Source organism: Melanotaenia boesemani, chromosome 7 (genome assembly GCF_017639745.1).
Source record: "Melanotaenia boesemani isolate fMelBoe1 chromosome 7, fMelBoe1.pri, whole genome shotgun sequence".
Lineage (NCBI taxonomy): Eukaryota > Metazoa > Chordata > Actinopteri > Atheriniformes > Melanotaeniidae > Melanotaenia > Melanotaenia boesemani.
This window is the reverse complement of record NC_055688.1, coordinates 12,377,750-12,390,142: the sequence shown is the minus strand read 5'-3', so window position 1 is coordinate 12,390,142 and position 12,393 is coordinate 12,377,750. Positions and strand designations below refer to the sequence as shown.

At 37.8% G+C, this 12,393-nt stretch overlaps 2 protein-coding genes across 3 annotated transcripts; one reads left to right on the top strand and one right to left on the bottom strand.

The window, feature by feature from the left end:
• Positions 1-2,433: 2,433 nt before the first annotated feature.
• Positions 2,434-6,777, bottom strand: cetn4 (centrin 4). Its single transcript, XM_041991286.1, has 5 exons — positions 6,680-6,777; positions 6,290-6,445; positions 6,063-6,191; positions 4,931-5,068; positions 2,434-2,714 (listed from the first exon to the last, which is right to left on the bottom strand). Exons 1-5 carry the CDS (start codon positions 6,680-6,682, stop codon positions 2,625-2,627), a joined length of 516 nt encoding a protein of 171 aa, XP_041847220.1. The 5' UTR covers positions 6,683-6,777; the 3' UTR covers positions 2,434-2,624.
• A 176-nt stretch (positions 6,778-6,953) lies between these two features.
• bbs12 (Bardet-Biedl syndrome 12) lies at positions 6,954-10,792 on the top strand. 2 transcript variants are annotated; one of them, XM_041989790.1, is made up of 3 exons: positions 6,998-7,008; positions 7,624-7,702; positions 8,038-10,792. In XM_041989790.1, the coding sequence occupies exons 2-3, from the start codon at positions 7,670-7,672 to the stop codon at positions 9,565-9,567; spliced, it is 1,563 nt and encodes a 520-aa protein (XP_041845724.1). In that variant the 5' UTR covers positions 6,998-7,008; positions 7,624-7,669; the 3' UTR covers positions 9,568-10,792. The 2 variants fall into 2 exon arrangements, with proteins under 2 accessions (XP_041845723.1, XP_041845724.1); XM_041989789.1 differs by having other exon boundaries at positions 6,954-7,008; positions 7,624-10,791.
• Positions 10,793-12,393: the final 1,601 nt, after the last annotated feature.

Sequence of the window (12,393 nt, the reverse complement as noted above, 5' to 3'; positions counted from 1 at the left end):
ACCGTCCTTTTACCAGCAACGGCCAGACTTGCAGCGCTTAGTTGTTTTGGAAATTCACCATTTTATGGGAAAAGTAAAAGCAAGTAGCGGAGCAGTGGGAGTACTGAACAAGCTGTGTGATGTGAATGCAGTGAAACCACAACAGTAGGGGAATAACACTCAGCTGAGGGGCTGCGGGGATATTAAAGGCCATGAAACTGCCAGTTTACAAAAAAACATCAACTCCAATTGGAAAGTTTTGTTCTAAAATCAAACATCCACTGCTAGAACTACACCCACTCTTCTAAAGTAGGTTGCTCCATGATCTGTGATGATCATCATGTCTCACAGCTTTTGACATAAAAACATGTTTTAATTCTGAGCCAGATTGTACAAAACGTATCATTGCTGTAGAGGGGCATTAAAAGTATTTTGTGGTGTTAGACCAGTTTACAGTTTGGTTTTTGTTTAATGCAAAGTCAAATTGACAATCTTACGAATATAGACATTTCAGTCCTGGACAAACTGACCTTTGTATCCATGGTAATACCGAGAAAAATGGGTAAAATGAGGAGAGCACAGCTGAGGAGCAAAGAAGCAAAACCTATAACAGTCATTTTTTTTTTTATCTTTTGTATTAATGGATAAATTTTCCCTGAGAAATCCCCTCCTAGAATCAGGCTTTTTCTTTCTTTTTTTTTTTTTTTGTGCATGCTTGAGCACATTAAGGCAATTTTCAAGGTTTATTACCTGCAAAATATGTTAATTAGCTCTTCATTGATAGCAACTTACCCTTTTAACATTCATGAGCTCATTATCTTTGTGCAACAGTTAAACTGAGATTTCTAATTATCTGGTGAGCCTCACACGGTTGCCAAATATAATAATTTACTAAAGTTGATTGATGCTTAGGTTGTCTCCGTACGTGTTTTGCTGAACACAGATTTTGCTGTGAGTTTGTGCCTTTCGTCCACATATCAACAGTTTTGGGGAACTGAAAATGAACTTTCAGAAAGACGCCTTCCAAAGTGCAGATTTTCAGGTAATCCCACTATGGCGTTGATTTCTGGAGAGGATAAAGGTTGCCAGATTGTACGCTGCCGTCTCTGTTGCTTGCATCAAAATATGTGCTCTTAATTCCTTTGTTCACATGGCAACAGCCAGGGCACTTTTTACATGTTTGTGTATGAATGTAGAGTTCAGTCACAAACCACACTGAAGAACGAAGAACTCAGCTGGATACTGAGGAAACGGCTACAAAAAACACTCAATTTCTCTCAATTTGCCAGAGGTGGTTCGTTTTTGTCTGCCTTCTGATTGGCAAACGTGTTGAGCCAGAGGCTAGATCCCCAAGTTTTGCTTTGACACGATCCTGACAGCACCTCAACCACATCTATGCCTTTTTACAGCAGATTTGTAACACAGAACAGCATGGCTATAGCCTTGCTGTCTCCTCAAAGCGAGCTGTTTCAGCTCTCACCTGCTGAACACTGTACTTTGAACTGTGAGAAGGTGGATGGATTTGAGTCATTGGGGGTTACATGAATCAAGCCTTTGAAATACTGGCCTTTTGATTTTGCTCATCTGTTGCAATTCCAAGTTTCACCTCAACAACTTAACAACATGAAAAGAACCATATTCTGGTAATTAAATCAGGCACAGTCAATATCACGACCCAAACCAAAGCAAAAGCTGTACCCATCAATTTGTCAGTCAGACATGCTAAAAGAAAAGAGAATAAATAAAATATACACGTAGCTATGTGTAGCTGTCTGAATTGTTATGTGGAATGCTTTTTCAAAAGGTGGATATCTCATCTTGGGAGAAAACTTTTCATATTTTCCACCTCAGGTTACCTCGCTGTCTAGAACAGGTTATCATAACTTTCACAATCAGTTGCAAGCATCCTCAAAATAATAGGCAGCCATCTGACGGCTCGGAAAAACACGTCATTACATATCCTGTTTATTTTAACAAGGTTCGGTGTTTTGGATAAAAGCAAACTTCCGCTGCATGTTACAATTAATCAGCAGGGGCATCTTTCCTATAAGATGATCAAAACATGTAGATATGAAAAGTCTGTGCTGGATCTCCTACAGACAACACATGTTTAGTAACTCAAAACATAAAGTGAGAGTGACTTTTACTGAGTTACTCATCTCAAATTCACACTTTTCATTTCTGTTTACAGTAATAGGATTCTTTTTAGTCAACATCAACTTACTCATGTCTGTCTGACCATTATAAGCTTGTTGTGCTTTGCAGAATGCACTACAGTGTATGTGCTGCACTAAAATTAGGTAAAATATTATACCCTTTCTGTTTCTTTAACAGCCCAGCCCACACAAGGAGAGATTACTTCAGGAGAGCAATGCCACACTTGAATTTTACCAAGTTAACCCTGCAAAATTAAAATGTAAAGGCCAACGAGAAGATAGCTACAGACAAATCAGCTATGATGAAATATATTTATTTGTCTCGTAGAAACATTCTGTGCGAAGATACAGTATATGAAAACATTTATTTACAAAGAAAAGCTTTCTGCCTACATAAAAAAAAGCAAGCTAATGAATAAAAACAGTCCAAAAAAAGATCTAAAGTGTATAAAAATGCCTCGAGTTTGGACTGTAGCACACTCAGCTGGTTTAATAAAGGTTGGTCTTCTTCATTATCCGTAGGAACTCCTGCTCACTGACTTCACCGTCCCCGTCTTGGTCGGCCTCATCAATCATTTCCTGAAAAGGACAGAACACATGATGTGATTATAAAACTCTACAGTCAGAAATAAACTGAGTATAACAGACGAGAAAACTGAAACCATCAGTTTCACATCAAGAAACATGTGAAATGACTATTAAGTTTAATAATTTGCTCAGTCTGTGTCATTCTGGTAGATGATTAACTGTTTACTTGAAACAGGTGAGATTATTATTATTATTTTTTTTTAAATGGTGAAGTTATATCCACACGGGGTGTTTTGTGTTTGTTGATGCTGGATGGTACTTTATAACATAACTTTGGTCTAGGGTTGGAGGTATATTGAGTATACTCGATGTATCCCGAGACATTTTACATATCATATAAATAATGGCTACAATTCAAACATGGAGTATAAATGATCACAGCAGCCTCATAAACCGTCTACGTTGGTTTTTCTACGTGACGCTCTGTCATGTTGGCAAACAGACAGAAAACTCTCCTGTGCACATGCGTGTTGTTTTTTCAGGGGAGACAGGAAAAAGCATGGAGACACAGGGTATATGCAGGTAGCTAGACAGCTATTTTACGAGCGTTTTAGGAGATAGAAGCTAAATGCGAGACATCCATTTCAACCGGTAATCCGCCTCAGAAATGACGACGATGACGAGGAGACTGATTGTTCAGCTGTGTGTTTCCCGATGGACATGAAGTTCTTAGTTTACCAGAGCAGGAAACTCCTCCACCTGCTTCTCTTCCAGCTGCTCTTTTGATCAGACATTATTATCAAAGCAGATATTTCTGTCTGATTTAGGCGCAGCAATTTCTAACATGCGCTCTGTCTGCTGGTGGGAGTGTAGCTCACCTGTGTGTATCCACGCAGCATGTAGAGACATGACGTGACGTAATTACATGTCAACATGAGAATAAGATTAAAAAAAAAAAAAAGATCTGGCTGTTTAGTTTTTATAATAAAAGGACAAAATATAAACCTCTTCTAGAGAAAAGGGGACCATAGATTACTTCTGTTGTGATCTGGTGCAAAATATAAAAACCCTAAATAATAAGATAATATTTTAATATAAAATAATTGAGTGAAAAAAATATCTAATCAATTAAGTAATTATATAAAATAAAATAAACTTTCATTTTATATAATTCTAGGGGTGGCAGGGGTTGTTTTGGGTGCCCCCCTAACAGAATGGTCTGAGAAACACTGGTTTTTATTAAGTTTATGAGAGCGGGTCTCTGGTTCAAAATAAAGTTTGTTGAAAGTGAAAAATCCCAATGAAATTAAATTCACGATTGTTTTCTTAAATCCTACTGGTGTCTTTTTATGCATGATAATGTTGAATTAAACATTTGCAGTGTTTAAGAGCAGGTTTCAAAACATCAAAATATATTGCGTATTGGGATGAAAATATCAGGATATCAGGTATAGGCTTTATCGCCCAGCCCTACTTTGGTCTCTTTTTTTTGTTTTCTCTTTAAATCTTTTTATATCTGTTTGTTTCCTTCCTTCCATTTCTTGTAAAAGAAAAAGGGGATTTTTAATTTTCTTCTAAAGAAATCATTCTTGAAAGCTTCACAACTTTGACATGCAAATTGCATTGACGTCTTTATGTAACTACCTTTGTGTAAACTAGCTACAAGTTGGGTATTAACATTTGCTGCTTTATCAATAGTCTGTGATATGGGGGAGAATCTCGAGAATTAAGAATCTAGACTCATCAGATTTCTTTCATTTTAGCCTCCTCCACTCCTCTATCCTTCTGCTTGCAGCCTAGAAATTATTTACAACAAAATATTCTAAAAATATACCACAAGGAGAAAGAACAAAGGAGCGAGGAGGCTTGTTGGAGATATTATTAGCAAAGACACATCAAGGTTGTATCCTTGTTACCTGCATGTCTTGAGGGGTATGGCAACTTAATCCTACAGTTAAATTTCTACTTTGCAACTATCAAATGTAATGTTCACCTCACATGAATAATCAAGTTAAATAAAAATATAAAAACTCTCTTCATGTCTGTCCTCAACTGCTTTGATGGACTAGCATGCAGAGAGAGGTGTTTAGTGGAAGAATGCTTTGTGTGTGTGAGCTGGGGAATGAGATAAAGAGTCTGTATTAAAAGGATTTGTAGATTGATGACTGTGCTTGAATGCACCACTGAATCTACAGTATGAACACAAGGTCATAGTAATGTAAACACCATATAAAATGTATCGCCAAAAGAGTTAAATTCTACACTACCTGCAGCTCCTCGTCTGTGAGGTTTTCCCCCAGCTCCTTGGCAACTCTCTTCAGATTTTTAAATGAGATTTTCCCTGTGCCGTCATCATCAAACAGACGGAAAGCCTTCAATATTTCCTCCTTGGAGTCTTTTTCATTCTGTTAACATAAACAAAAACAGGGGAACAGGGTTACTGCGAGTATTACAGAGAGATCAAAATACAGAAAACTCATTTTCTTTGTTCAAAATTAGATAACTGATAATTAAGTAAGAGATACAAATTATTTTTTCTTTCCTGTTAAGAATTCAAGGAACGGCTCAACTAAAAAATATAAAGTGCATTTACATGATAAAATATATCCACATGTATATTTGCAGGGAATATGACACTGATACGGCAGAGTGGCATTTTCATTAAAACTGTTATGTTTCTGGGCTGCACAGTGGTGTGGTGGTTAGCACCGCAGCCTCACAGCTAGATGGTCGCTGGTCTCTGGGTGGAGTTTGCATGTTCTCCCTGTGTATGCGTGGGTTCTTTCCAGGTACACCAGCTTCCTCCCACCGTCCAAAGACATGCATGTTAGGTTAATTGATCACTCTAAATTCTCCCTCAGACTGAGTGTGAATAGTTGGCCCTGCTATGGACTAGTGACCTGTCCAGGGTGTACCTGCCTCTCACCTGCTAAAATGCTGGGTTAGGCTCCAGCTTCCCCGTGACCCTTCATTGGACAAAGTGGTATAGATAATGGATGGAAGGATATTATGTTTCTTTGTAATTGTTATGAGCTATGCTGCATTAAACTAAGAGGTCTGTCTTTTCACATTTTGTGCTGTGTTCAGTTGTCTTCTGCGGTGATGTTTTGCTGGGAATAATTAACATTTTTGTCAAATGTTCATGAACCTCCTTATAGGCCAAATACCAAAAACTCACTGCTTTATCTATGGCTGATCTAACACAACATTCATGTGGATACAGTGTTAAAAACTAGTTTAACTGTTTCGCTAAAATAAAATCGTTATATATAAATATGTGTGTTAATCTTTGAATTATTTTTTTCATGAATTTAACTTAACATTGTATGTTTTATTGCACCTGATGGTCAAATTTTCAACACATGGGATATTTTTTTTCTCTTACTCTTTAATACTCACCATTTTAACTGTCATTATACTGAGAAAGTCATTAAAATCAATTGTTCCAGATCCTTCTTTAACAATGTCTGCAACCATCTTCTTTATTTCTTCCTTCTTTGGTTCAAAGCCAAGAGCTCTCATGGCAACCTGCGGCAAAGGTAAGAGGCAGGAGAAATAAGACCGAATAACAATTGTTAATCTGCCCACGCGTAGTATTTAACCCAGTGAAAGTCAACGGAACCAACCTTTAGCTCCTTAACGTCTATGGCTCCAGTTCCATCAGTGTCAAAAAGATCAAACGCCTCCTTAATTTCTTGCTTTTGCTCTTCGGTCAGTTCAAGTTTGGAGTTTGTCTTTTTCTTTTGGTTCGCAGAGGAAGCTGATTTTCGGTAATTCGAAGCCTAAAAGAGTGAAATATAAAAAAATAATAACTTTAAGTTCTTTAGCTAATTGCCAAAGGTATTTTGAACCACGTTGCATTGTATGCCCTTTCCAACTGCTATCATCGTGCTAGCTAGCATACAATTTCATGCAGCTCCACAAGACAAAAGTTTTCACAAAAAAGTCACTTAACATCTTGCATAGTTTACGCAACATATATTTCAGACTCGATATCTTTTTTTACAGAGTTATACCATTTGAGAAGATGATTCAGGCAGGAAATCTTCAATGTTGTGTTTGATAATTATATGTCAACAAAACAGGTAGCGCCGTTGTATTTTTTTTCTTTTGTCAACTGACATAGTATATAGCCAATGAGAAACCACGTAAATCTAAGACGTAAAGATTTTATCCAATCACAAAATGACAAAGGCGGGTTATAAGAGCATCCGCCAATCGTTGAAACTGTTTCTTGTCGCCAAGCAACTATAGCAGACAACGCATGCGCTGTGGCAAATATTTTGATCCGATACATATGGGAAACAGTATGCAAGCCGACCATCAAAACGTACATTAATTAAAGGTAACATTATATCATTTGCGGATAGATAATAATAAACGTGCATTTTGACAATTCTTGCAGAATATGAACGAGTAACTGTTTTGTCGCAATAAACTTGCTGGATTTAGAAGTACATTTACCTTGTACGCGTTAGCTTGGATGCTACTGCTAATGAAGTGTACAGGTCCAATTCGCATCTGCTAAATACCACCAGATTTCGTGTTGATTTCTTTCTTCTGGCTCATTCTTCCTACTTTCTTGTGTTGTATAAATGTTATTGAAATACTTTTAAATCATTCATAAATTTTTGCTCCTCTGTAGAAATATTCAGTGAAGTTAAATAAAACTAATAGAGTAAAGTTACCTCAAAGTTAATTATGAGCTGCGAGTGACTATTAGTAATGGTCTTTGCTGCTTGTTACTGTCACATTTTATCCTAATAGTTATAATCAGTTTTCCTCATGAACACAATAGTTATAGAAATCGCACAGACATGTTATCTGCTTTTGCTTTGTACAGCACTTTGGTCAGCTGAGGTTGTTTTTAAATTGCTTTATAAATAAATTTAACTTGATTTCATTTCATTTCACTTTAAAGCAAACAGACCATAAGTTTTTGTTTGTTTTTACTATTCAGGCAACTCAAGCAATGCTGGGAAGTGCAATAATAAACAGTCAACAACATGTTGGACTGCAGAAACTTTCAGCTCTGGCAGGTATGTCACATTCGTCTCTGGGCCCCAATAAAAAGTACAAGTTTATCCACGATGACACGAGTGGGGAGTCGGCTCTTGTGTGCTCGTGTTTTCGCATCATTCAGAACTTGGAACCTACTTGCGCTGTGGGTCAGTTGGTTTATGAGACTGTTCATACCCAGCAGAAGGTCCACCACACAGGATCTGGATGCTTGCTGTTTCTTGCAGGAGCATGGAGCCGTGCCTCTCTGGATTGTATACATAGAGGGATTTCCATTACACACATAATTTCAGCTATGTCTGAGGGGATGGATATATGTATGGATGTTTGCAGGAAATTCTCTGTTTCCATTCAGGATCTTGCTGCAATGCCACCAGAGAGACGTGGTGCAGCACCTGATGGTTTAGGACGTCAGATGTCAAAGACACCCAGCACTGAGGCCTGTGCTTCGTTCTGCAGCTTGCAAGAGAGAGTAAAATTTGATCACAAGACTCTAGGCATCAGTGGACTGAGAAAAATAAAGCTCAGCAGACATTTTTGTGAAGCCAAGTCTGAAATTGTCTCCCAGGTACAGCAGCCTCATCCCCCTGAACTCTCTGACGTTGCACACATTGCTGAAGCATTGAGTCATGGTTGTGATAAAGTCATGGAATTAGCAGTTAAAGCCATTCAAGCCCAGTCAGATAATAATCAGCAAGAAAGCAGCTATCCTATGTTTGACATTACAAAAGTGGTGACCTGTGTGCTTCCTGGTTTACCAGAAGATAATGCTTCTGTTGTTCAGGGCTTTGTTGTTCTTTTATCTGATGAACAGGCTTCAGTTGCTCATCACTTAAAGGAACAGCCCCTGAAGGTTGCACTTATTAATGGAGATTTAACACACACTTATCGCCATCTTGGCTTCAAAAGGCCAGCAGATGTGCAACATGTGAGGCACCAGCTAGATGTGTCAAGTTCAAGCAAAGAAGATGAATGGGTAGAAAAGGTTATGAAACTCCTTTTGAACCTGAAAGTTGACCTGATTCTAATCACCGGTCATGCATGCGAGAGCATGATTCATCACTGTTATAGACATCGTATACTCGTGGTGGAAAAAGTGAACTCTTCCGTTCTGAAGACGTTTGCTAATTCAACAGAAGCTGTTACTGTGACTTATGTCACACAACTGAGTGAGCACTGTATTGGCTCCGGGGTGCAAGCAGCAATATGGAGGGACCTTTGCAGCTTTGAGAGAAAGTCTTCGACAGCTGTGAGAATTTTCACTGGCAGGACCACTGGGCTGGTCACAGTGATTCTCACAAGCTGCATATATGGTAAGCTACAGGTGCTGGAGGACCAGTTCTGGGCCTGTGCTTATCGTTTACACCACGCACTGAAAGATGGAGCCGTCCTTCCTGGTGCTGGAAGGACAGAAATGCTTTGTGTTCATCACCTACAAAAGCAGGCAAAGTGTCACAGAGAGGACACCTACTCTGATCAACAAACTAAAACCGGGATGGCAGCTAACCTCTACAGAGATGTCATTTTGCAGCTAATGGCAGAAGGTTTCATAGATTATATAACTACTGTAATGGTTAACACTGGAAGGTTCTCAAAAGTCAAAGCCAGGACTGTTGTGAGCCATCACCTGCAGAACTGTAATGACCATGAGGATATTGCAGCCAAGTTTTCACAACTTGTCCTGGAGAATGAAAAAGAAGCAGTTGCAGTTTTCTCAGCAATAAAACCAGAAGAAAACTCTGCATTAAATATCTATGATAACCTGAGTGTAAAGCAGGAAGCATGGAGGAAAGCCTTGGATCTGGTTTTCTTGGTTTTACAGTCTGATGCAGAGGTCATCACAGGTGTGGGACTAAAAACTGAGGAGAATCTTATGCTGTTATGACTTGAAAAACATTATGTAAATAGAGAAACTAATGAACTTTTTCTGGGTTTTGTTTGTTTTTTAAACAACAAATGTATTTGTTGTATGATTTCCCTCCCTGTCAGTGCATGATGATTACTTGAATGCTATGTTACCAGTTTTCTACCACAAGGGGGAGACATATGCGCTGATAGAGTTATAGCTTGGAATGAAATATTGATAAAAATGTGTCCTTCAGTGTATTTTAAATACATTTTTTGTTGGTTCAATAAATTTTTCTGTTTGTAGTTTAAAATAAAATAAAGATGGACTCACCTGACATTAGTAAACCTTCTGTACACCTCGACAGAACTCAGCTTGACCTGGGAAGATAACTAATAAGTATTGCATCTCCAACTCCACAGTTGAATGTGTCTTATGGAGCAAGAATGTTTTATTTTCCTAGTATGCCTCTACAACATAGCTTCCTTGGACAATGCCCATTTTTTTTTTTTTTTTTTTTTTTTACTTTCTGTGTGATATGAATAGTTGATAAAGCAGGCATGCCTCCAGATCATAAATGTTTTTGGTTAGGCCTAATTAGCTTCCATCCTTTTAAATAAACACTAAACTTATGGAGGTCATTGCAGTCATCTGGATTCTGGAAACTTCTTTGTTTCCAGTTCCTTTCTTGATTATTGAAAGGTCATTCTGTATGGTTAAAACTGCATCAATAAACATAAAATCTAGGTTTTCTGAGCAATTTTGTGTGCTTTAAAATGTTTAATAGAATGTATAGTAGAACACTGTGTATTTAACCCACTACACTATGAAAGCTGAAACTTGGAAAAAATGTGAGCTGAAAGTCAAACACAGTCTTGCTGTTAGCAAAACTTTCCTTTTGAGCATGTTTTATGTTAAAGGTGTCGGATGCAATCACATGTGTGACCTTCCATTTCCTCTGCCGATGATGATGATCGTAGCATTCTAAAAATAATTCATTGAAATAAAAAGTGCTTCAAGGGTTTTACAGTTTTACAGTAGAGAAATAACACACTTGACTCAAGCATCACCAATGAGGAGCAATGAGGCGGAAGGGTGCAACATAAACACTGAGCGGAAAAAGGAATGGCACACAGTGGCACATTTGAAAGGTCATGCAGAGTCTATTTTAACTGTTTACTCCTCGCTTCATCTGCCTGAATAAAGATAAAGATGGCCATTTAAAAAAATCCCCATCTTTTGTACTATTTATACTGTAACTCAAGTACGATGCAACTATGTATGATGCATGTCTGATTGAAGCTACCACAACCACCTGCGGTTTACTGATTTAGGTTATGGCAATATAAAGAGGTACATGTGTTAGAGATCTACTGTATAGTGTAGATAGTTGTGAAAACCAAAGCAAATCTTTTACTTCTGAGGCTTTGTGCAATAAACTTAGTCCACCCTTACTGCTTCTATGGCTTTAAATGAGTAAATAGTAATAGGAGTTGATAATGAAATGCATAATCAGTGTGAGCATGTCTATTAAAGCAGATGTTTTGTCAGTTTGCTGCTCTTCAACATTCAACGCAGTGCCAAGAAGGAAACACATCAACAATGACCTTAGAAAAGCAACTGTTGCAGCCTGTCAGTCTGAGGTTTATGAGACCATTTACAAGCTATTTAGGAGTCCATTATCAACCAGTGGAAAACATTAAAGATAGCTGCCAGACTTCCAAGGAGTTTATTTTTTTATTTATCTGAAAGGGACAGCACTTTACTTTTGCACATTAATGAAACATAAGTACATTTATACAATGTAAATGTGCACAGAGCTAGCCTAGCAGCTAATTTCCATCAGTTGTCTCTTGGCGGGTTGGAGACTAAACTTCTACAGTGCATATAAAACAATGAGGTACAAACAAAAGTAATATGCAAACCCCTTGCAGTAAACAAGTGCAAATATTTCAAGTGCATGGGGTTGGAGTGTGATTTTAAAAAAATTTCATAAAAGAATAGCTAATAGTCAGAAAAACTGTTAAAAAAAAAAACAAGAACTAAATCTCAGACTCTAAAGGCCTCAGTTAGCATGTTAAATGTTAATATTCATGGCATTACAATTAGAAAGACACTGAACAAGTATGGCTTGTTCAAAATAGTAAAATAACATGATGTTGACAGCTATGCAAAGTTGAAAAAGAACTTCAGGAACTTCTTAGTGCAGATGGGATCAAAGTAGAGACATCCAGTCTATACTGCGGCATGTTTACCAAAAACCAAATATCTTAAATTAGCACAGATACCACATACCAACTGTTGGTGGATGGCTGATGATGTTGGCTTGTTTTGCAGGACTTGAACATCTTTCAGTCATTGAATCAATCAGACACTCTTTTGTATATCACTGTTCTGGGGTAAAATATGAGGCCATCTGACAAATGTAAAAATGATTAGATATAAATTCAAGCACTCAGAATTAAGTTTGGCAGTGCAAGTTGTCCCCTCACTCAAAGTGAAGAAGAAACATGACCTTTAATGGCATCAACACATATGAACCTGGCATGAAATGCACATCCAGCTATTGTCTCAACTGATACAGCCCCAAAGATGAGTGAAACTGTCAAAATACTCATGTTATATGTTCTTTTGACCACACGATTGCAGCCAGCACAGCTGATTTTGTACTAATCAAGCACCACTTTCAGATGTGGTCACATGTACCCACATACTTTTTTTAAAAAATACATGTTGGTTCTAAACATAAAGAAACCCTGCGTGATACTCCCATCACTTCATCCGCCACTGGTCTGGTTCTCAGGAAGTTGAGAATTGCAGTTAAATGACTTTTGCTTTTTTGTCTAAATGTGCTTACATTTCTTT